General features: G+C 41.7%; 1 protein-coding gene across 1 annotated transcript in view; it reads left to right on the top strand.

Moving 5' to 3' along the window:
* The window catches only part of GFRA2 (GDNF family receptor alpha 2), a 48,432-nt gene extending 24,755 nt beyond the window's left edge, over window positions 1-23,677 (top strand). Inside the window, exons 2-9 of the mRNA XM_075858846.1 lie at window positions 11,853-12,146; window positions 13,843-13,926; window positions 15,475-15,814; window positions 16,452-16,561; window positions 16,650-16,790; window positions 19,928-20,103; window positions 20,224-20,271; window positions 22,872-23,677. Of these exons, the coding sequence (XP_075714961.1) occupies window positions 11,853-12,146; window positions 13,843-13,926; window positions 15,475-15,814; window positions 16,452-16,561; window positions 16,650-16,790; window positions 19,928-20,103; window positions 20,224-20,271; window positions 22,872-22,991 (1,313 nt within the window). The 3' untranslated portion in view covers window positions 22,992-23,677. The remainder of the gene's footprint in view (window positions 1-11,852; window positions 12,147-13,842; window positions 13,927-15,474; window positions 15,815-16,451; window positions 16,562-16,649; window positions 16,791-19,927; window positions 20,104-20,223; window positions 20,272-22,871) is intronic.
* Window positions 23,678-25,953: the final 2,276 nt, after the last annotated feature.

The raw sequence follows: 25,953 nt of genomic DNA, 5'->3' as shown, positions 1-25,953 counted from the left end.
GGCCCCTACAACCTAGCTGTATAAACCGGAACCCACATAAGGGGGAAAACTCGCTGCAGAAATCGACACCATTTATTCCTATGGGCGGAAACAAAATCCGCAACACATACACGAAATATGGATGCAGAATAGACTTCAATGCTATGCGAAAATCCGCACCGAATTCCACACAAATATGCAGCACTATTTGCTGCGGAATTACTGTTTCGGATTATGCAGCGTATTTTTACTAATAATGCTAGTTAGCAGAAAACCACTACTATCCCCTTTCTCGTCATATATCGGTACATTGTTACTGCATCTGAGTGGTCCCTCTCCCTAACTACAACTATAGTAATGCCCATACCATAGACCTACTCATATTGACAAAATTACTTCAAAATAACGGAGGGTCTGAACATGGTCATATATTTTTGTAATGCTATTTGCCAAAAGTATTGTCCGCCAGTTATGTAGCTATAGTGGGTGCGGAGGAGTTGATGCCTGGGGTTGAAATCTCTGCCACGTAAGAAAAAGGAAAGTGTTGGCACATGATAGGTGGGGGGGGGCCGTGGTTAACTAAACGTTCAGCAAACTTCTGATATGTCATAGTGACATGTTAGAAGTTATAATTGGTGGGGGTGAGCGCTCAGCCGCTTTGTTTCTATTCGGCTTTTTCCGGAAATCAATGTAGCGGAGTACGGGCTCAATAGAAAGTCTATGAGCCCGTACCCCGCTACATCGGCTTTCCAGAAAAAGCCAATCAGAAACGAAGCGGCTGAGCACACCCATGAGCACTTCTGCCACTTTGTTTTAGCGATTGGTGGGGGTCCCATTGCTCCGTCCCCCACCAATCAAAACTTCTAACATGTTACTATAACATTTCAGGAGTTTGTTGAACTTTTAGTTACCCTTTAAAGACTTTGCATTGGGGGACAGGAACTCGAGGTTTTGTCCTTGTTGTCTCCCCAATAGGAGGTTGATGATCCCCAAATGAAGTATTTTTGACAAATGTCGATACTCTCCTTATTGAGGGGAGGTGACCACCATGTTACTTAGAGGTGAACATGTCAAAACTCAAATTTTTTTCTAAATATACTGATGATGATCTTGATGATTGCTGCATGCTTCACTCAAATGGCTATGGACACCACTTAACCACCTCCTGGCAGTGCAGCGCTCCTGCAGTGACAATACACTGACAAAGAAATAGGGTTGTGGGGGGAGGGTGCGTTATTTATCTTGTCCGCCTGGGGCACCAAAATACCTTGTCCTGGCCCTGGGTGGCGCATTCTGAAACAATGCCTTGGACATTAGGAGGGCTCCTATTTGTCCCACCCCTGGTGTGAAAGGGTTTAAGACTGGGCTTTAACAGGACATTTTCATGGCATTACTGCCGCTGTGTTATTGGTTTCTTTCTTTTTTTACAATGGAAGCCAAATGCACGGTGTAAGTGAATAGGATATTCCCATTCACAAGATTGAGGAGATCCATTAAAGTAGCAACCAAAGCAAATGTGTGAGCTCGAAACCTTTATGTTAGATCAGTCGGATCCAATTGCATGGACTGATCTCCACTGATCTGTAGTTCCCCCAATTGCATGACCGCTCCACAAAACCTTATGGGCATTACGGAAAAAGTCTAGCGCTGCACTCCCATAGTTTATATAGAGCTGCAGCTCCTTACGAGGTCCTAGCCATCGCGGTCATGTATCTGACTCCCTACTGAAAGATTGCAATGGGACCATTTTTTCACCCTTTTGACCAGAATCCCTTTAAGCCTAAAGGCCATTAACATTTGAGTACAGTATTAAGGGAAACCTTAAATGCATTTTCCATGACCCTGAAATACTGCCCTGATCACCCGCCGGGCTATGTGAAGGAAGGGAAGTGACAACCGCTTCCAGCACATTTCAAGCTCAGTTATAGTTGTCATTTTTTTTTAACCACCCGTAGGGACCTGCCCTGCAAGTTCACAATACAGTATCGGTCAGACCTCAAGCAGCTTGTCTCTGATAGTCAAAATAACAGCACGACGCGTTTCATTGACTGTAAGCCTCTCCCAAGCACAGTGCTGTGATATTTCCTAACATGATCTGTTTTTCCAGCACAGAGCTGCACATTCTCTCATCTGGCAGCGCTCACCTCCTACCTACTATCTGATGCTGCGAAACTGGTACGCATCCCCTCTTCCCTGGGTAACTGATAAAGCAGTTTCTTAAATGCTGGATTAGCAAAGTTATCAAATTGAATTTTGTCCCCTCGGTGGCTAAATAGCAAAAGCCACTTCCACCAAGGGAAATATCTGAAAGACGGAAAGCCACAGGCATTTAAAGGAGAAGAAAAATGCAAAAGAGGGGAAATCGAATAAAGAAAAAACATGAAATGGCAAAGAGGAAAATAGGACAGGGATAAAGAAAGGATGGGATAAAGAAAGGATGGCGTGTAGAAAGGATGGGGTGTAGAAAGGATGGCGTGTAGAAAGGATGGGATAAAGAAGGGATGGGGTGTAGAAAGGATGGGATAAAGAAAGTATGGCGTGTAGAAAGGATGGGGTGTAGAAAGGATGGCGTGTAGAAAGGATGGGATAAAGAAGGGATGGGGTGTAGAAAGGATGGGATAAAGAAAGGATGGTGTGTAGAAAGGATGGGGTGTAGAAAGGATGGGGTGTAGAAAGGATGGGGTGTAGAAAGGATGGGGTGTAGAAAGGATGGGATAAAGAAGGGATGGGGTGTAGAAAGGATGGGATAAAGAAAGGATGGTGTGTAGAAAGGATGGGGTGTAGAAAGGATGGGGTGTAGAAAGGATGGGATAAGGAAGGGATGGGGTGTAGAAAGGATGGCGTGTAGAAAGGATGGGGTGTAGAAAGCAGTGGCGTAACTACCGCAGTTGGAGCCATAGTGGCCCCCATATGCCCAGCTACTACAGGGCTCGCTCCACTGAGCCTCTAACATTTATGGGCCGGGTGACACAGGCCCTCTCATGCCAGTAGGCATCGCTAGCACCGGAGGGGGCCCCGGTGCTAGCGACAGCCACCCCGTCTTGCAATAATTGTACCTGCGTCTATAGCACGCAGGTACAAATACATGCATTAGCGCTGAATGGCCGGGCATGTTCTGTGCCCGACCATTCAGCGCCTTACAATGACGCTGATTGGCGGGGCAAAATGACTTGCCCCGCCAATCAGCGCCTTTCAACAACGCTAGCTTCCGTGCTTGAAATGCGCTGATTGACGGGCAAGTCATTCTACCCTGCCAATCAGCGCCTTTGAACGAGGCATCGTTGAACTCCAGCAGACCTGCTCAGAAGAGAGCAGAGCTGCATTGTATGTAAAGTTTTTTGTTTTTTTCTAATAAAACTGTGAGTGGCATAGATGGTCGTCTATATGTGGGGATGTGGACCACTATATACAGGGGGGTCTATATGTGGGAATGTGGGCTACTATATACAGGAGGAGTCTATATGTGGGCCACTATATACAGGGGGGCCTATATGTGGGGATGTGGGTCATTATCTACAGGGGGGTCTATATGTGGGGATGTGGGCCTCTATATACAGGTGGGTCTATATGTGGGCCACAATCTACAGGGGGGTCTATATGTGGGGATGTGGGACACTATATACAGGGGGGGTCTATATGTGGGGATGTGGGGTACTATCTACAGGGGGTCTATATGTGGGGCACTATATACAGCAGGAGCTATATGTGAGACACTATATACAGAGGTGGGCTATATGTAGAGCACTATCTATAGGGGAGCTATTTTTAGGGCACTTTCTATAGGGGTGGACTATATGTGGGACACTATATACAGGGGGGGTTACCTGTGGGGCACTAGCTACAGGGGGCTATATGTAGGGCACTGTCTACAGGGGTGGGCTATATGTGGGACACTATATGCAGGGGGAGCTATATGTGAGATACTATCTACAGAGGTGGGCTATACGTGTAGCACTATCTATAGGGGAAGCTATATGTAGGGCAGCACATTGGCTCAGTGGGTAGCACTATTGCCTTGCAGCTCTGGAGTCCATATGTGGGCACTATCTACAGAGGGCTGTATGTGGGGCACTATCTACAGTGGCTTCTATGTAGGGCAATATCTACAGAGGCTCTATGGGGGTCACTATCTACAGGGGGCTATGGGGGCACTATCTACAGGGGACACAGTTTATGGTACTATTATAATCATGGACACAGTGTATGGCACTATTCTAGTTAGAGGTTCAGTGTATGACACTTTATTGTATTCAGAGGTGCTGAGAAATTTTATCTTCGTTTATAGGTGCAGAAATGTTTTAAAAGTGAGAAGCTGAAGACATCTGAGCAGAAAACTGCAGAAATAGGTCATGGCTAGGAGAAATCCATCATAGATATCTGGACCAGAGGGAGAAGAAAAGAACTAGAATCTGAGATGTCACCGGTGAGTCACTTAATGTAAATGTTTATTCTGCCTCTAATCAGTACTATAAGTACTGTAAGATCTGCAGTGAGATGATGGTGGTATGATTTATTTTTTTTGTGAAACAGCATCTCCCAGCATATCCTTACCATTGTTCGGGCCATGCTGGGAGCTGTAGTTTTACGCCGTACAAACCTATACGGCAGGGGTTGCACTAAATTGAGCTGTATTTGTTCTGGTGTTGTATATATGTACTGAGGTTTGTTCTGGTGCTGTATATATGTATGGGCTTTGTTCTAGTGCCGTATTTATGTACTGAGCTTGGTTCTAGTGCTGTATATATGTACTGAGCTTGGTTCTGGTGCTCTATATGTCAGAGCTTGGTTCTGTAATTATATAGGATATATTTATAATAACAAAATTGCAGGGCAGATGGAATTGTTCTCAATATATTGTATATTTAATGGGAACCTGTCTGGTAGTTTTAACCCCTTGAACCGCCACCATGCGATAATTCATGACCTGACAATATTTCCAAACATTCCCTTGTATGTTTTTTTTCAGATATTTCAGCAAAATCTTTAATTTCCACTTTTAAAATGGCGCACACTATATGCTAATTACTCATTAAAGGCTCATGGGGAGGTGCCACTATCCTGAAGAGTCACATACTCCTGCCTCCAAACCCACCTTTTCATGTTTGATTGACATCTCTCTGGCCGATACAACTTTCTCGGATGCGCCATTGCCTTGTGGCACTATACACAAGGAGGGGCTGTGTGGCACTATACACAAGGGGGAGCTGTGTGACTCTATACACATGGGGAACTGTATGGCACTATTTACAAGGGGGAGGGCTGTGGCTCTATCTACAGGGGGCTGAGTGTGGCACAATCTACAGGGGTCTGTGTGTGGCACTATCTACTAAGGGGGGCTGTGCTGCATGATCTACTAAGGGAGGCTGTGTGGAACTATATACAAAGGAGGGGGCTATGTGGCACTATATACAGTGGGAGCTGTATAGCGCTATATACAGTGGGGGCTTTATGGTGATATCTACAGGGGGCTGAATGCCACTATCTACAAGGGGGAGGTTGGGGCGTTATCTACAAATGGGGTGTGACACTGATGGGGCTATATAGCACTCTACAGGGGGGCTGTATGGCACATTCTACAGGGGGCACTATTTATAAGGGGGGCTGCTTGTGGCACCTGGCAGGGCCTGGTCAAGAGTTTGCTATGGGGCCCAGTCTTTCCTAGTTACGCCCCTGGTAGAAAGGATGGCGTGTAGAAAGGATGGGGTGTAGAAAGGATGGCGTGTAGAAAGGATGGGGTGTAGAAAGGATGGCGTGTAGAAAGGATGGGGTGTAGAATGGATGGGGTGTAGAAGAATGGGATAAAGAAAGGATGGGGTGTAGAAGGATGGGGTGTAGAAAGGATGGGGTGTAGAAAGGATGGGGTGTAGAAAGGATGGGGTGTTGAAAGGATGGGGCGTAGAAAGGATGGGGTTTAGAAAGGATGGGGCGTAGAAAGGATGGGACGTAGGAAGGATGGCATGGGGAAAGGATGGCGTGTAGAAAGGATGGCGTGTAGAAAGGATGGGGTGTAGAATGAATGGGGTGTAGAAGAATAGGGTGTAGAAAGGATGGGGTATAGAAAGGATGGGATAAAGAAAGGATGGGGTGTAGAAAGGATGGGGTGTAGAAAGGATGGCGTGTAGAAAGGATGGCATGTAGAAAGGATGGGGTGTGGAATGGATGGGGTGTAGAAGGACTGGGTGTAGAAAGGATGGGGTATAGAAAGGATGGGGTGTAGAAAGGATGGTGTGTAGAAAGGATGGGGCATAGAAAGGATGGGGCGTAGGAAGGATGGCTTGTAGATAGGATGGCGTGTAGAAAGGATGGCGTGTAGGAAGGATGGGGTGTAGAAAGGATGGGTGTAGAAGGATGGGGCATAGAAAGGATGGGATAAAGAAAGGATGGGGTGTAGAAAGGATGGCGTGTAGAAAGGATGGGGCGTAGAAACCATGGGGCGTAGAAAGCATGGGGCGTAGAAAGGATGGCGTGTAGAAAGGATTGGGTGTAGAAGGATGGGGTGTAGAAGAATAAGGTGTAGAAAAGGATGGGGTGTAGAAAAGATGGGGCGTAGAAAGGATGGTGTGTAGAAAGGATGGGGCGTAGAATCCATGTGGCCTAGAAAGCATGACGTGTAGAAAGGATGGTGTGTAGAAGGATGGGGTGTAGAAAGGATGGTGTGTAGAAGGATGGCGTGTAGAAAGGATGGGGCGTAGAATCCATGTGGCCTAGAAAGCATGGCGTGTAGAAAGGATGGCGTGTAGAAGGATGGGGTGTAGAAAGGATTGGGTGTAGAAGGATGGCGTGTAGAAGGATGGGGTGGGAGTCCATTATGTCTCTAGAATACAGTACAGGAAAGTGCAGCATTGACCTTGTATCTGTCTAGCGTAAAGCTGACCATATATATATATATATATATATATATATATATATATATATATATATATATATATATATAATTATAATAATTGACAACCAAACCGTAAACAATAATCGTTATTGATGATCATTGTATGGGAGAATTCATACACAGCGTTTTACGGAAAAAAACGCCATGTTTTTAGTAGCGTTTTTCCCGGCATTTCCCAAAATGGTGCAGCCAGATGTTAGCTTGATGTCAATGAGGAAATATAAAATGCCCTACAAACATAAAGTTTTTTTAGGTGTCTTTTTCTTTTGTCTTAATTTGCGGGGTTTTTTTGGGTCATTTGGGCATTCTTCCAAAATCACCGCAGGCGTTTTTTGCATCATTTAGTGGCGTTTTTCTCCCATAAACCTCGATATTTTATTTTTTTCTCATTAAAAAGTGTATTGCATTTTTATGGCGTTTTTGGTGTCGTTTATTCAGAAAAAAGCATGTATTGCAAGGAGGAATTGTTGCATCACATGTTCTTTGAGTCACATGATTTGCAACGTCAAAAAACACCACAAAACAAAGGGCAGGTAGTAAAGCACACTATTTGCATAAAAAACACCGAAAATGCTACAAAAAAACATGTTACTAAAAAAATATTTTTAGGTTTTTTTGGATGCGTTTTTTTAACCAAAAAACACCACACATAAAGTGTATGTGAGGAGGCTAAAACGATTGGTTCACACTGATGGATTTCTACCATCAGTGGGAACAAATTTCCAATCTACTTCAAAATGTTTCTCAGTCGCTACTAATTTACCCCTTAACGGATACCAAGAAGCATTTTTAAAGCGGGCGTTATGGGGCTTTATTCTGCAGTGCTGCAAAACAGAGAGTCAGATAGCTGGACACCCAGTAGAGAAGGCAGAAATGTTTATGTTTTTTTTTACAATTTCACCAGGGGAAATGAAGCATTAGATATTTCTTATTGGAAACAATGTATTATACATATGAAGTAGTGCATGGACCAGCTTGGTCCTCCAGGAACAGAGATTCTCCTTGTAGCTGGGCTCCATTCTGGCTACTAGAGAGGGGTCTTGAATGAGTGACTCCCCTATATTGAAGGGGTTATCCCATAAATAATTTTTTTATACCAAAAGTCCAGAAATATACAGGGTTCACATCTGCTGTCAGAATGCAGAGTTTTACAGTCCTAACAGGCTGAGCAGGAGTCTCCTCAGCTATACTGCCATGCTACTGCAGAGGCTCTGCTCCTTCCCTGACAAGCAGGTCAGAAAGTTATTTCTATTGGCTGCTCTGCAGTGAACAAAGAATCAATATGCAGAGACCTGGCTGTAGGGAGAGGGATTGAGCATGCGTGTCCACCAACACTCAGCTCACTAGGATGACGTGCACATTGCTATACACTTTGAACAGCAGGTGCCGCCATACTATGTAAGTAATTGTGATAACTCTTCATTGGATCATTATTTTTAACAGCAAGTAAATGGAAAACATTGTTCATTTTTTATGAATTATGATATTTAATGGTGGGACTACCCCTTTTAACACAGAATGCCCTAACAACCTATTTAAAAAATAGATTTTCCAAACCAGGCATCCCCCTTGGGTCTAGCAATTGAATCCTGTGTTTCATAAGATGTGTTGACGTGGAAATTTTGCACGTGAATGAAATATCAGCAGATATTCATTAATATTAATAAAGGAGACATGACTGAAATAAATTGCATCAGTTTCTGTGGAAAGTGGGGAATTAAGTGGAAACGAAGGAAAATAATCTCTAAACTAGCTTTATAAATCTCCATTTATTATCCAGGTCTTCTGTGCTTGTATCCGGTTTAGTCTTGATTTTGCACATGTTAACAATTTGAGTTGTTGTTCAGTGTCTTTGGCTGCCATGTTTATTCATCCATTTCTTGAGCCACTTATCATGCCTTGGAAGACCTATCGCTGTGTAATAGGCTCTCTACTATATTAGGCTGGAGCTACAAGCAAACAATGGTCTAGCAACAGTCCATGGGAATACATTACATTGCACAACAATTCTATTCGCATACATTAGATGTAGCAAGATGCGTTTCTCCAGTGTTCAATTGGTACTGGTGGACTGAGACATTCAGAGAAAAGGTCTTCTCGTCTACCCATCGAATGCAAGTCACGTTACCTTAGGGTGGAAAGACATTGACAATTAAACATTGTTGCATAGTGCTGTATAATCCTTCAATCCAGCTATGACCCTGTTCACACACGTTTTTGCCCTACGTTTAGCGTGTATGTTGGCAAAGCTCTTGACATACACGCAGAGTGTGTCCATAAAGCTCAATTATCCTGACTAAAGCCAAAAGAGTGGCTGGTAAACATCAGTATACCTATTTTTTTATTTTTTTTTTAAAGATGGAGTCGCATAGTGGACTACCCTATTCCATGCCGCTGGATCCTGCAAAAAAAGTGTACTGCGCCGTATGGAAATCGGCACAGGTATACGTTTAACGTATAAGTTATGAGCTTTCGAAATAGTCTTTCATGATGTATACGTTAAACAGATACCATTATAGTTTGAGGGAGATGGATACGTTAAACGGATGCGTAATGGTGGCATCTGTCACCCATAGACTATAATGGTATCTGTTTAACGGATACCTCATGAACATCATAAACGTATACCATTAAAGTCTGTGATGATGGATGTCACTGTTAGGCCTCATGCACACGACCGCAGTCATGTGCAGGGACGTGATTTTTGGGTCGGCCGGCCGCGGAGTGTCAGCCGCGAGCCGCCCGCAAGTCGCGGGCCGTGCACATGGCTGCGTCCATTATTTCCTATGAGCCTGGACCACAGAACACGGCCGTAATAAGACATGTCCGTTCTTTCTGCTGTCCAGGCTCCTGGGCCATGCACGGACCTTGGAAACCACGGTCGTGTGCATGGGCCCATAAAAATGAATGGGGCCGCAATTCTCCCGTGCATGGGGTCTTAGATATATATATATATCACAGCCTGTGTTACTTAGGGAGCATTTTTTCTGATATATACATCAAACGTAGGTATAACATAATGTGAACATAGCCTAACCAGTACTATACCAAATATTCCTGAGCTCCTGTTTCACTACTGGGGATTGGGTCAGAGGTGTCTTCACCAATGCTAGTTGGTAGTGTACCGGTGAGAAGAATATTAGGCAATGCTTCAGAATATATGGAAATATGATTATTTTTCATAAGGACAGAGAAGTCCAAATACCATTGCCATAAGGCGCCCAAATAACACCTTCCAATGAATAAACTAGATAATGTGTTCGGAAAGGCGTGTGGGATCGGGGGTGCAAGCTCCGGGGGTCCAGGCCACCTGGACCAGTAGCACCCCTTTCAGCAGTGACTTGTAATACAGCCTGTGCCCTGATTTTGTATGTAAATTCCTCGCCATTTCAAGATCTCTACTTGCTATCAGTGTATTGAAACATTCATTGCTTACAATGAGAGGCTGAAAAGCTGTCGTAATCCTGCTCACACAACGATGGGTTTGTTACACTGTATAGGTTTGAGCTTTCGGCGTCTATTTCAGAAAAACATTTTGTTTTTAGTTCATAGAGGAATGTCTATACTGATACATTGTAACAAGCTTAGCAGCTGTGTGAGCAAGATGTGATTGGGAGGGATTTTCAATTGCTCAATGTGAACAGTGAATATTTCCGTTCATTGCCAGCAAACAATTAAAAACAATTGAAATAGAAAGTATATTAGAAAGCTGAATAACTTTTCAATATACAGTGATTAAAGGCTCATGAACTTAGATGTAATGCTTACAAGTGGATCCTGTGTGTCAGAGACATTGAACCCGTCAGTCCCGCTGACCTGACGGCTACAGGATTCAGCGCAAGATACAGCTGCTCTGTATATAGGATACAAAGCAGCTGTAGCTCACAACGTAAAAATACATTTTAATAAAAAGTAATTATAAAGTTGCACAAAACACTCTGACTGACCTTGTTAAAAAAAAAAAAATAGCTTTAGAAGCTTTACACAGCCTTTAATACTGTAAAACCCTTTATCTGAATGCATCCCTTTTCTAACAATCTCTATTTGTACTCAGTGTTCTTAAAAGACTATGGCCTTAAAGAGGCTCTGTCACCAGATCTTGCAACCCCTATCTGCTATTGCAGCAGATAGGCGTTGCAATGTAGATTACAGTAACGTTTTTATTTTTAAAAAACGAGCATTTTTGGCCAAGTTATGACCATTTTTGTATTTATGCAAATGAGGCTTGCAAAAGTCCAAGTGGGCGTGTTTAAAAGTAAAAGTCCAAGTGGGCGTGTATTATGTGCGTACATCGGGGCGTGTTTAATACTTTCACTAGCTGGGCGCTCTGAAGAGAAGTAACATCCTCTTCTCTTCAGAACGCCCAGCTTCTGTCGATCTTACCTGCAAACGCTGATGCTGCTGCAGAATCAACTGTAGCCTCTGGTGCCGATGTGGCCGTCACGATGCAGGACCTGTGAGTGACGTCACGGATCTGCACTGTCAGAAGCTGGGCGTTCTGAAGAGAAGAGGATGTTACTTCTCATCAGAGCGCCCAGCTGGTAAAAGTAGTAAAAACGCCCCGATGTACGCACATAATACACGGCCCGATGTACGCACATAATACACACCCACTTGGACTTTTACTTTTAAACACACCCACTTGGACTTTTGCAAGCCTCATTTGCATAACTACAAAAATGGTCATAACTTGGCCAAAAATGCTCGATTTTTAAAAATAAAAACTTTACTGTAATCTACATTGCAGCGCCTATCTGCTGCAATAGCAGATAGGGGCTGCAAAATCTGGTGACAGAGCCTCTTTAAATATTAATAGGAAGATAATTCTTCTAACCTTTCACCCATTAGATGCTCTGAATAGGTACGCGGTTCATAACCAAAGAGGACAGAGTCTTGAGACATTTTAATGTCATTGCCACTCCTTGTTTTGTATGGGATCTGATATGTTACCGTTCACACATACTGATATCGTCTTATCTCTTCCCAGCTCAGATCAGCCTGACTCTCTCTGGGTCTCTGTCTGCCTCCTGGCCACACACAGACTGTATTCAAGCTAATGAACAATGCATTAGTGACCAGACCTGCAGCTCCAGACTCCGTACACTGCGGCAATGTCTAGCAGGGAGGGACCGTGATGTACTCCTATCCGGCCAGGAATGCAAGACCGCCCTGGAGGTGCTTCAGGAGAGTGCCCTCTATATGTGTCGCTGTCGAAGAGGAATGAAGAAGGAGCTTCTATGTCTACAAGTGTACTGGGGGATACATGCTGGCCTTACAGATGGTGAGAAGTCGTTACTTTAACTATGAGCGTATGGCACTTTCTTGGGAGCCCAAACCCCTTTGGGGCCATTTCTGTTCTTAGAAATCATATACACCCTGAATAGAGTAACATTGATATCAGTGCTGCTCTCTCTAGAAGGTAGTGTCAAAAATGTCTACTCTCATCTTCATAGAGCTCTGTGCTCCCTTTGTATTGTAAATTTATATTGCGTATAAGCTCATCGACCCTACTGAATTTGTCTACTGACATGGACTTCCCTTAGTTGGGTTCAAGCTTGTCTAAAATTGTATACGCCAACAGAGATTTTCAATGATTACTTTATTGACATGGTAGAATGAACTGAATAGCAGGTTTACATGTCAAACAGTGGCGGACAGTGTTTGAGCACAAGGTCAGTGCCCATGGCCAGTGGGAGACCACAGCTTCAGAGGGTGGCCTTGCACGGCCCGCCGTGCGCCGCGTAAATGAGCGCCGATCAACGAGACAGCTCATTGATCGGCGGTCATTTGCTCCTTTTATAAGGAGCTATGTGTATGGACGAGTTACTGCGATCGCTCATCCTCATACATTTTTATCATGTTGGCAGCACATCTCCCCGTTTACACAGGGAGATGTGCTGCCGACAACGATAATATTTTCGGCGTTTAAAACTATACAATCAGCCAATGAACGAGCTAAACGGCTGATCGTTGCCCTGTTTACACAGGGCATAAGGCAGTTACAGCCCTCCTTAAAGATGTATTCTATTTAAAAACATTTATCACCTTTCCACTGGATATAAATGTCAGATCAGTGGGGGTCTGACTGCAAAAACCACCAGCGATTTCTAGAATGAGAGTCCCCGGTCCCCCACCCCTCCCAGATGCACCTCTGCGGTAGTCCGCTGCACGCTTCTGTTTCAGTCACTTCCATATAGTTTCAATGGAGCAGCAGTGCGTATACTCCTCCTTGCGGGGGATGCGGGATCAGGGTCCCCCGTTCTACCAATTGGTGGGAATCCCAGCATTCCCAATATAACATTTATCACCTATCCAGTGGAGTGGGGATAAATGTTTTTGGCTGAAATGCCTCGGGGGGGGGGGGGGGTTCCAATAATAGCCATTACATATTTAATAGTTTAAATACTTGATAGGTAGGGGTTCTAACCTGTAAAAAATGGGAGTCCCAAATCCCTATTGTGCTTTTGAGTCCAGCAAAGTCAGGTGTGCTACATTAATATATCAATCATACCTATTAACTCCACAAAAAAAAAGTATCAATAAGTTTGTAGAAAAACTCTGTGTGGCATAAATAGCGCCACACTTGCATATGAGCTGTTCCTGGTATTGCAGCTATTCACTTCAATCTGGCTGGGCTGCAATACCAGACACAACCCATGGACATGAGTGGCGCTATTTCTGGAGGAAAAAAAGGCAAACCTTTTTGGGTTTTTAATCTCATACAACTCTTTTAAGTGCAATATTGGTGTATTGTGAAAAATAAAAACACCAAAACTAGAAGGACAGTGACCAAGACTGCCAATTTATCGTCCCTGAATCATGAACAGTAAGACTGCTTAGTTATGGAGTGATATGGGAAGTCCTCGGAAATGTACGGAGACTTTCAGAGGAGAGGTCACTACATGTTCTACATTTGTCACAGGAGTTACAGTCTGAGAATTGTGAAATGCCGCAATAATCCTAATTTGTCTCCCCAGGAGATGAGTTTTATGAGTCGTCACCATATGAACCAGTAATCTCCCGTTTATCAGACATCTTTCGATTGGCATCCATCACCTCTGGTGAGTGGCAGCAAAGGAGCCGATTGTACAAATCCTTGTATATAAAATCCTAAAACTATTTCAACATTATATACTTAGGATGCAAGAATCACACATATGTATTACCAAAAAGATTGGGAAACCGTATATAGCCCAGAGTTCTTGAAATGGACATGTCAATTATGTATTAAACATTGCACAACAGAAATATGATTCAATGTTTTTAGGAAATATGACGTATAAAACACACACCATATTTAAAGGGGTTTCTCAGTTTCAACAAACAAAGTTTATTTTTTGTAAAATAAAAAATACTGCAATAGACCTTCTCTATTAATCCTTCATGATAGTCAAGACATGCTTGTAGTTATTGAATGGAAACCTTTAGGCTGGGTTCACACGACCTATTTTCAGGCGTAAACGAGGCGTATAATGCCTCGTTTTACGCCTGAAAATAGGGCTACAATACGTCGGCAAACATCTGCCCATTCATTTGAATGGGTTTGCCGACGTACTGTGCAGACAACCTGTAATTTACGCGTCGTCGTTTGACAGCTGTCAAACGACGACGCGTAAATGGACTGCCTCGGCAAAGAAGTGCAGGGCACTTCTTTGCCACGTAATTTGAGCTGTTCTTCATTGAACTCAATGAAGCACAGTTCAAGATTTACGAGCTTCTCAGACGCCTCGCAAAATGCGAGGAGGAGCATTTACGAGTGGAACGAGGCAGCTGTTAACAGTCTGTCTTTTCACATGTAAATGCCTCTCATCGTGTGAACATACCCTTATTGTTTACTTCCCTAAGATTAAATCTGTCCTGGTCATGTGCTGCCCCTAACTAGAGATAGACTTCACCTAGAACTATTGTGCCCCAAAAACTTACTATAACATGCTATTTCCACAATATTTATACACAGGCCCCAAAATGTGTATAGCAAAATTGGGCTTAATGATCACCTGCCCAGCAGAATACCATAGGATCCTCCGGTGGGCCCAGGCTCTGCTATAATAATGGGCACCTCTTATAACAGGTGGCCAAAAGTCCAGCAGAAGACAATGCCATTTGAAGCTGACTTTGGAGCCAATCATTTGCTACTAGGGTCTGTTTCTTAATGGATGATTCACAAATAACCCATTAGATTATATTGATTATATATCCTGTATGTCCAATGATTACAACAAAGATACAATTGTGGACATGTACATGTGCTCTATATATGAAAGGTGAGCCCTCAGAATAATTTTCTTCGATAGGCCCAAAAAACCCTATCCTTTCAACGTTGTGGTGTCAGCAGAGAGAGGAGTTATGTGGAAAAGAAAAGGGTCCAACCTGAGGTGGGCCAGTGTCTCTATGGCCTCTATGCCCATGTTTGTAGACCAGGTCATCTGATTACAGTTTTTCTATAAGGCTCCAATATTTCTAAGTTGAAGAAATATCACCTAACTGGATATCCAGTGAGAGGCCACTGCCTTTGTACACCAGATTATAAGGTTTATGATTTTCATATATTTAGTTTTATTTTCTCTAAAGAATATTTTGAAGACGCTTCCTTATATTATATCCCACAGGCACAGAAGCTGCCATTAATAAGCAAAGTGCTTGCTTGGATGCCGCAAAGTTCTGCAATGTGAATGATGCATGCAAGAAATTGCGTTCCACCTATATCTCAGTCTGCAACTCGAGAGGTGAAGAGCTATGTGCCCGTCGCAAGTGCCACAAGAGCCTGCGTACCTTCATGGAGCGAATCCCTTCAAATCTGACCTACCCACTTCTCTTCTGTCCCTGTGGGGACGAGCCATGTGCAGAGAGACGCCGCCAGACTACAGTGCCAAGCTGCTCCTTCAATCGCCCTGAGGTTCCTAACTGTTTGGAGGTGTGGGCCACCTGTAGACAGGACCCAGTTTGCAGGTAATGTCGCATGTTGTACACGAGTGGTTATTGCATTATTGTTCTTCAAACCTCTTTCCATGTTCTTGAGATACTGATAAGTTGGAAGGTTCTCAAAGTAGAACGTCTTAATATATCATTCACACATGTATGTAAATGTATCTGGAACATTAATGATCATAGGAACATGGATTTTTGTAGAGTTCCCATCATTCAACCAAGGATGATTTCATCGCAATAGATTATGTTCAACTGCACAGGAAATTGTGACTAGATAGATGCTAGTGTACAGTTAACGTACCATCAAAGCGTCATTTTAGACAATTACCACCCAAAGCTAACCGTATAATCTCATATGTAATTTTTTGTGGTACCCTAATCACTTGTCCCTACTGGAAGGGGCACCAATGGCCCTGATGACCTGGGCAGCCAAAGCTTGTACCCTCAATCCCACACTTGATTATTCCCAAACCTATGCGAAGGGAACTATACTCGATCTAGCTACATTCCCTAGTTTATTAATTGGACACTGTTATTTAGGAAACTGTCTGGCAATGTAGTATTTGTGAACTATATATAACAATACAGAACATTTAAGAAACGCAGGATATGGTATATTACTCATCTGTTATCCATTCTGTATGTTTGTGATATATAGGTCCAGGTTGGCAGACTTTGTTACCAATTGTCAGAGTTCCCCTCAGTCTGTGAGCGGCTGTGTACGGGATAACTATGCAGCCTGTCTGGGGGCATATGCTGGGCTGATTGGTAAGTATCTGACTTCTTCCTTTTGCTCCAGTGGTCGTTACCACTTTCCGTAATCCACTATTGACCGACAATGTTCTTTTTCCCTTAGGATATGATGTGGTTTTAAACTTCCTGGACTCAGATCCCCATTCAATATCCATAGGACCTTGGTGTTCTTGTAGTGGGAGTGGTGATCAGGAATCTATGTGTGAACTGTACTTGAAGGAGTTCACGCAGAACCGCTGCCTACGTAAGTGTGAGGGATATGGATAAGTCATGGAAAGAGGGTGAATGAGATATAGAACATAATATTCTACATTGCCGTCATTACTTAGGTTAGTTCACACTGGCATTATGGCTTTGGTTTATAACAAAACAGCGATTGAGGACCCTTTTGACTTATAATGGGGTCTGTCCCGGTTCCATCAAGATTTATTTTTTTTAGCCGGAAAAGCACTACAATTGACCGAACCCCTGACTACGGCTCCTAATGCCCATGTGAACAGAGAAGATAAATTATAGATGGTACATTTAAAGAGATATACTAGGTTAAAAAAAAAACACAATCTCTTCTTGATATATAATATGAAGAAAAGATTGTGGACTGAAGAATTCGGAGAGCTACTTTGAAAATTGTCAGTGTTTTCCATATTTCAAAAATTGCGTGGTGAAACCCACACTTGCTGGTAGGCTTAGGTGGGCACTAAGTCATTTAGCATCAGTCTCTATTTTCTAGCACAATACACAATTATCTGAATGTCGAACAGTCATTATTTGTCCAGTTGTGTGAACAGAGGCAAAGGATGGATGTGGTGGTTAAAATAACAAATCTATGGGTGCTAGTGCATTTATACTTGATTTACTTTGTCCAGTATTAGAAACAAGGGTCTGCTTTTGTGTTTTCCAGAAACAGCGCCACACTCATCCATGGGCTGTGTCTAGTATTGCAGCTTAGGCTCTCAATGAGGCTGAGCGGCAATAGCATACACAACCTATGGACAAGAATGGCGCTGTTTCTGGGGAAAAAAAATAAATCTTTTCTTCTAATCCTGGAAAACGAAGGGAAAATCTATTCAAAATGAACTTCTGATATGTCATAGATACGAGGGAGAAGATCACACTGATCAAGTCTAGGATCTTTGACCACGACTGATTGTTCACTGATTTCCCCTTTATAAACAGAATATCCATATTCTAGAGATAAAACACCAGTGGATTTAACCTACACACCAGTTTATTTTGTTCACTCTACATACTAGGCTTGAATCCGCAGATATTTTAAACCTATGTCTCAGATGCATTCAGATTGATCCAAGTGACATTGACCCGCCTGATAATTTAATTGTGTGTACATATCAACATTAGAGATACATGGAAGAGCGTGGTCCGATAAAATGTGTTTAGTAATGCATTGTCTCTAGATTTTCTTAATGTAGATGATTAATTTACTATAGGGAAAAAGATGGATGTACGCTACAAAGAAGGCATATCAGGTGGATAATTGGGGGGTAATAAATCAAATTAGACAGTCCTTTGCAATGAAAGATCAGAATTATCTAGATAGATAAATAGATATGAGATGGATAGAAATTACATAGGCATATACACTACTGGGCAAAAGTTAGAATACCTCAATTTTTCTAGTTTTTATTGATATCTACACAGTTTAAAGCCTCAAATGTACTTTGAAATGAAAGCATAGAAGAAATAAACACGTTAAGATGAATAAAAATAATGGATTAACTTTGTTTCAACAAATTAAATCTAGATTTTTGACTTTTCAAAGTCGCCACCTATAGCTGACAGAACAGCTTTACACAGTCGAGGCATTTTTTTTCTACAATTGCATTCAGATATTGTTCAGAAATTTCCTCCCAACATTGGTACAGAAGTTCCCACAAATGTGCTGCACTTGTAGGTTGCTTTGCTTCCAAACTTCTGTCCAGTTCATCCCAAACAAGCTCAATGGAGAGTGTGACGGCCATTCCATTCTTTGAATCCTACCGGCTTCTTCTTGTCTTCTTAGGTAGTTCTGACATAACCTAGAAGTATGTTTTGGATCATTGTCTTGCTGACTAAGTAAGCGTACACTAGAGGGTATTGAATGGCGTATTAGTCCACTCTTCAGTAGTCCACTGGAGGTGCTGCTTGTCGTTTTGATGGGAATCAATAGCATAGTCGACTGTGCTATTGATTCTGTCAAAACAACAGAACCGTTATGGAACGGAGACAAGCGGAGACCGTTAGCAACAGAAGCCTTACCATTGAAATCAATGGTAATGCAAATGGAAGCTATGATTCCGGAAGCTCCGACGGAAAGCTCAAACGGAATGCATCAATGGAAAGCGAACGCTGATGTGAATGAGTCCTTACTGTCAAAAATAACTGAAAAAATGTAGGTGTTCTAAAACATTTGACCTGTAGTGTAGATAGATATAAGATAGATAGAGGGATAGATGGATAGATAGATTAGATAGATAGATAGATAGATAGATAGATAGATAGATAGATAGATAGATAGATAGATAGATAGATAGATAGATAGATAGATAGATAGATAGATAGATAGATAGATAGATAGATGATAGCTAGATAGATAGATAGATAGATAGATAGATAGATAGATAGATAGATAGATAGATAGATAGATAGATAGATAGATAGATAGATAGATAGATAGATAGATAGATAGATAGATATGAGATAGATAGATAGATAGATAGATAGATAGATAGATAGATAGATAGATAGATAGATAGATAGATAGATAGATAGATATGAGATAGATAGATAGATATGAGATAGATAGATAGATAGATAGATATGAGATAGATAGATAGATAGATAGATAGATAGATAGATAGATAGATAGATAGATAGATAGATAGATAGATAGATAGATAGATAGATAGATAGATAGATAGATATGAGATAGATAGATAGATATGAGATAGATAGATAGATATGAGATAGATAGATAGATATAGATAGATAGATAGATAGATAGATAGATAGATAGATAGATAGATAGATAGATAGATAGATAGATAGATAGATAGATAGATAGATAGATAGATAGATAGATAGATAGATATGAGATAGATAGATAGATAGATAGATAGATAGATAGATAGATAGATAGATAGATAGATAGATAGATAGATAGATAGATAGATAGATAGATAGATAGATAGATAGATAGATAGATAGATAGATAGATAGATATGAGATAGATAGATAGATAGATAGATAGATAGATAGATAGATAGATAGATAGATAGATAGATAGATAGATAGATAGATAGATAGATAGATAGATAGATAGATAGATAGATAGATAGATAGATTAGATAGATAGATATTCTAAAATTCTCCTTTTACCATTAGGAAATGCTATTTATGCCTTTGGAAACGGTACAGATGTTGTACACAAGAAGAGCATCTCTCGCCCTCCCATCACTACCATCTCTCCACGGGCTGAGAAGAGGCACGTTCTACCAGACAACCAGAGTGATAGCAACACATTATATGAGATGAACCGAGACATCTGTGATTCAATCCAGGTAGGAGCCAAAAACTATTACCTGGAGTCTGAGTAACTTCAAATAGTGGATCCATCATTCTGTTCTATATATTTGCTTGTCCTTGTAATATAGACTGATATGTGTAATTTCTCGTTGTAGGACAAGAAGAATGACAGTTTATCCCACATTAGGATCTGTGTTTCTGAGGTATTATGTATTCCTGTTTATTATCTTTTGATCCGGTAGTATCTTCATATGTCTTGTGGCCTGTGTTATTTTACGATATTCCAGAAATTGTGAAAATGTTGTCCTTCTCTATCATAGCTGTATAAAATTGTCACCTTCTCCATAAAGCAACTATCGCTTCTTATAGACTCATCTAATGTTCTTCAAGATTGTCAGATTTTCTGTCTATATATTCTGCCCATATTCTATAAAACCAGTCAATGTTCTTTTAACTTAAGTGTTCTTATGTGTCTAATCAGCCGCTGTCCTATAAATCCATGTAGGTCCTGGTCACTTATAGTTTTCTATTCCTAGAACTCCTTAATATGGTCTATATTAATCTGTTGACTGTCTTCTATATTTATCCAGTGTTCTCATCCCTCATCCAATGTTCACCCATTTTCCTTTTCTACGGTTCTTGTCACTTATCCATTGCTCTAGAACAGTGGTCTCAAACCTGTGGCTCCCCAGTTGTTGGCAAGCTACAACTCCCAGCATGCCCGGACAGCCTCAGCTGGAGACCATTGCTCTGGAAACTCATAAAGTGTCAAATCCACTTATGGTTCTTCCTTCGCTCTAGAAACTCATTCAGTGCTATCTTCACTTTGTCCAGGGATTTCATAAACTTATTGAGTGTTCTCTTCCCTTATTTTGTGTTAATAAAAGTTATGTAAACTGATTTAGTCTCCTGTTCCCGAATTTAAGATAATATGAACTCTATGGTCCTAGAAACGCATCCGGGATCCTCTCCAGTCATCCGATATGCTATAAACTCATTTGTGCTTTCTGTAGTAATCCAATGTTCTATGATCTTCTCCAGTCTATTCTGTCCAGTGGTTTAGCCACACGTTCATTGCTCTAGAAATGTATCCAGCGTCCTCTTCACTTATTAAGTGTTGTCTTAACTTATCCATTGTTCCATATTGTGTGACAGAACACTGGCTTCTCTTTTTCCTCCAATGTTGAGTTACAGGCTTCTCTGCTTTGGACAACCTCTACTTGTTAGAAGGGTCCCTTGACAATAAGCAGATCACAAACTGTCCCCCCTGCTGGGATCCCCAGCGATCAGTTGTAATCTGTGAGGAAATCTGGCTGTAGTTGTTCAATTTCCCTGCAGCGCCACCACAGTGGAAATCGAGCATTACACAATGCTCAATTATATTAATAGGTTGTCTGTAATACACGACAGGACAGTTCATCAAAAAAACAAAACGCTCTTTGTAACTGCTCTCCACTCTAGCCAAGAGATGAGTATCCTGAACTGGGGACCCACCCTCTATAATAGGGTATTTGAAAATGGGTTTTCGAAACTGGAAAACCCCCTGTAGGAGATTCATCCAATGTCATCTTCATTTATTCATTCAATGTCATATAAACTCAATAAGTTTTTTTCTTCACTCGTCAAATGTTCTTGCCAGTCATTGCTCTAGAAACTCAGCCAGTGCTGTCTAATGTTCTAGAAACTCATACAGTGTCATTCTCCCTACCCTTATACTATATTACTATATGAATTCATTCACTGCTCTAGAAATTCATCCATCGTCATCTTAACTCATCTAATGTTTTATAGTGTCCTCATCATTATTGTACAAACTCATTCAATCTCCTCTTCTTTCATAACATGTTCTATAAACTCAGTCAGCGTTCCCTTCCCATATCCAGTGCTCTAAGTCAGTGGTGGCCAAAGCTGTTCCTCAAGATCTACCAACAGTGCATGTTCCGTGTACTGTACTGGATCTTGAAGTCCGGGTTTGGCCACCCCTGCTCTAGGAACTCATCCCGTACCCAAAACCCCCTTTGTATTGTTTAAATTAGGCCTACCCCTATCAACTTATCTCTGAATAAACAAAGGGACGCATTTTACATTTTTGGTGGGGGTCAGCCGCAAATTTTATTAAAAAGACTTCAGACAAAATTGCCACTGGCATCCGATACCTAGCACTAGCTATCTTGGGGCATGTTGATATCTGTTGGTCCGTAAACCACAAATTGTCATTTTTTTCGGCAGTTGTGACTTACAAGACAGATACCAAACCATTGAAATAGTATTTCCAAGGGGAAAAAAACCAAAAACCATATAACAGCCAATAACTTAAATAAGAAAAGGAGGACGGGCAGATGGCCACAAAACATCTTCTGGACTGGAGACCCAGTCTACTATCTCTCCTGAATTTTTGTCTTTAGGGGGCTGTAAATAACAACCCCCAGCTGACCATGGGATTGGCCTCCTCTCTTTTACATTACGCCCTTGCTGTCATGCAGCCCCCCACTTATGCAGCGCGGCACCCACAAGGATGACTCAACCAGCAATCCATAGTAGTCATTTATGAAACGGAGACTTCTATAGAAGCAGGATCTTGAACATGTTGCCTTGTGTTAGGGTCCTTGTCGCTTTGTGAATACGGTAACACTTCTGTCACGTTGCTTATATCAGCAAGACAAACTAAGTGTGATGAGTTGTTATGTCGCCTCACGGCTCTAGACGCTAAAGTGGGTTAATCCTGGTCTGACTTGTTCCATATAACTCAACACCTTCTATGTGACTGTCACACTTATGTTTATCAATTTGCTCTTTTTTGCAGTCACAGCTCAATGCAGACCTTACACCGGACTTAATGATAGATGACCACTCCGGGATATCTAAGCACCATGCCAGCATGTTGTCCACCCTCTTCGCTCTATACATCACCACCCTGTTCTGAGAGGCCTATGGCGCAAGAATGACATTGATTGAAAACTTGTATATAATGACCGGACCGAACCCTCCGTGAAGGGGTGTGAGCCAGCAAACCTGAGACCACCAGATGTAGGAGAGTCGTGCTGGACTGATAATTTACCGTGTACAGTCACCCGCCTGGTACTTGTGCATTACAGCCGCCTCTAGATACATACATTATTGGTGGGTAGGACACAACTATGTGAGTAAAATATATGTATAAATAGAATAAAAATGAATAAGTGAGATGCAAGTAAATAGTACATAATGAGTGTAATGTTGGAGAGATGATCTGCAGATTCATAGTAGGGTGATGCTCTGCAAATTCCTTTTGGGATGAATCCACCGAATAGACAATTACTGAGCAGATTTTCTGTCACCTGAAGAAATATTACAATTGTATTGACTTGTGCTGACCAACGCCAGATAAATAGAATATAAAGGAGGGAACCTGCAAAGAAGAAAATAAAACCGCATCTGCGGTGAAGACGACAGGTGATGAGTTAGCAGCGAGAAGATCTGTAGCTCTAGCTCCCTGTATATAAATATCTTTATACTCCTTCTGCAATTCTGCATTTTTCTTCATTCAACGAATTAAAATGTATTGACCCCTAAGTCGCATTCATTTTATTATTGAACTTGTAAAAAATGGTTAGACATTGCCAAGGGAAGGCGGGGGAGGGTGGGGGGAGGGTTGTGATTAGACGGAAAGAGACTGCAGAGAGACCCATATGTTAAAATGTAATTAATGGCAATGAGCATTGCAGAATACAGCACACCTTGATTGATCAGCAAGGGCATACATAGCATAGAGGCAGACCAGGCGGCTGCTATGGGGCCCTCGGAGAGAGGGGGGCCAGACCTAGTTGGTCCTATCCCCTTTGCTACTTGATTACAAGATGCTCTACAGGATTTCCTCTACGGAGGAACTGCATTCCTAAGGTCCTATTCACACAGCGTTTATTTGACGTTTATTTTGACGCATTTTATGCGCCGAAATCCGCATTAAAAAAATGCTTGATTAAGGTTCCTATTGAAATCAATGGGAAAGCGCGCAGTTAGTACATGCAATGTGTCGTTTTTTCTTTAAAAACACGTTGAGTAAAAAGGACACCTAAAAGGCACCTAAAACGGGCCAAATGTTCCCATAGTAAATAGGAGTCCTAATGGCGTTCCAAAAAATGCTCAAAAAGCACGCACTAAACGAATAAAAAAACACATGGAAAACGCATCAAAAACACCTGTATTTTAAAAAGCAATTCACAAGAAATGCTAGCGTATTTGACACGTTTACACAGGTTTTTTTTAGCACCATGTGAACATGCCCTAAGGGTCATGGAAATGGTGTGAAGGGGAAACAAACTGTTGACCAGTATACAGTATATTCCGGGGCGTAGCAATAGGGGTACAGAGGTAGCAGTCGCACATGGGTCCTGATGGCTGAGGGGGCCCAATGACTCCTCTGCTACATGAGAAGTATCAGCATTATAAATGGCACATGGTAGATGGGGGGAGGAGGTGGCCGGTTAATGACTTTGCTTTGGGGCCCAGGAGTTTCAGGGTACGCCTCTGAGTATATTCCATCTTTATGAAGACAACGAGAACAATATTAAAGTTAGAATATTGAGTTTATCAGATATAACAAAGCCCATTGTAATAACTCTTGCAGTAGGTTTACCTGCAGTCCTATGTAAACCTCCCTTAAAGGGGTATTCCCATGTAGAAATATTATGGTATATCACTAGAATAAATATCAATACATTATGATTCGTGGGCTTCTGACCTCTGGGAGCTCCACTCATTTTGAGAAGTAAGGGACCGATGCCCCTTCAGCTTAATACCTGCACAGTGACGCTTCCAGTCACCCATTGTGCAGCAGTGCTCCATTCAAGTGAATGAGCAGCAATCCTAAAGGATCAGTAGGGTCCCAGCCATCACTCGCTATAGTGGAAATATCCCTTTAATGCCATGATATCATGAGTTCAGCCCAATGACGTACTCAGCCCTACTACCTCTGAGAAACTCTGCTACATCTGCATTTTTGAAGAAAATATGTAATTAACTGAGAATTAACTTGCATTGAATCCATCCTCTTTCTATTTTAATCTTATCTTAATTAACCGTGGATTTTTATCAGGCTTTCAGTCATTAGTCATAATAATTGAGTTTCCAGTGTATTATTAGGTCAGATGCACAAGACATGGAAAAAATGGGAAATATTTGTGGAAATATATAAATATATATATATATCTCCTCGGAGCCCATGTAATAGCAGCACAGATAAAATGTGGTCGGTTTTAGCATGAACGAGTTAACAGCAGGGCTCTGAAGTCTTTCCTTGCCATTGCCTAAGCTGTTAGCTGCGGTAAATTGGTCCTAGGGCAACTGGGGGGGCAATGAACACTGTGGGGGTATTAAAGAGCTGCAGGGTCGTTTGTAAATATTTCTGTGCCTGAGGCAAAATTCTATCTAAAAATACATTAGCAAATAATGTAAAAACACTCTGAAAACCATGGAAGACATAAATATGTAAATGCTCTCGTACTAGATGGTAATAAAATATAATAAAGTGTAATTGCATCCAGTATGCAACATTTCCTTCTCTGCCTATTACCATACACTGAAAATTAACAGTTATCATATAGTGAACACGTAACAGTGCTGGAAAGTGCCCATATAATACTAAGTGGATGCAAGGAGAACAGACCCGGCTCAAAATTTTAATTTGGCACCTACTTACGTAGAGAAATGTCAATCCTTATACTTTTATAATTTAGTATATAGATAGTTCCAACGTACTGTATAGTTCAGTACAGATAAACACAGTCAAATCCGTCTCAGGGTGCTCTTATACGACCCGACGTGGGCCAGGTAAACGAGCGCCGATCAACGAGACAGCTCGTTGATCGGCACTCGTTTGCTCCTGTCACAAGGAGCTATGTATGGGG

Source organism: Rhinoderma darwinii, chromosome 3, assembly GCF_050947455.1.
Source record: "Rhinoderma darwinii isolate aRhiDar2 chromosome 3, aRhiDar2.hap1, whole genome shotgun sequence".
In the NCBI taxonomy this organism is placed as follows: domain Eukaryota; kingdom Metazoa; phylum Chordata; class Amphibia; order Anura; family Rhinodermatidae; genus Rhinoderma; species Rhinoderma darwinii.
Note: the sequence above shows the minus strand (reverse complement) of the source record. Positions and strands in the feature narration are given on the sequence as shown.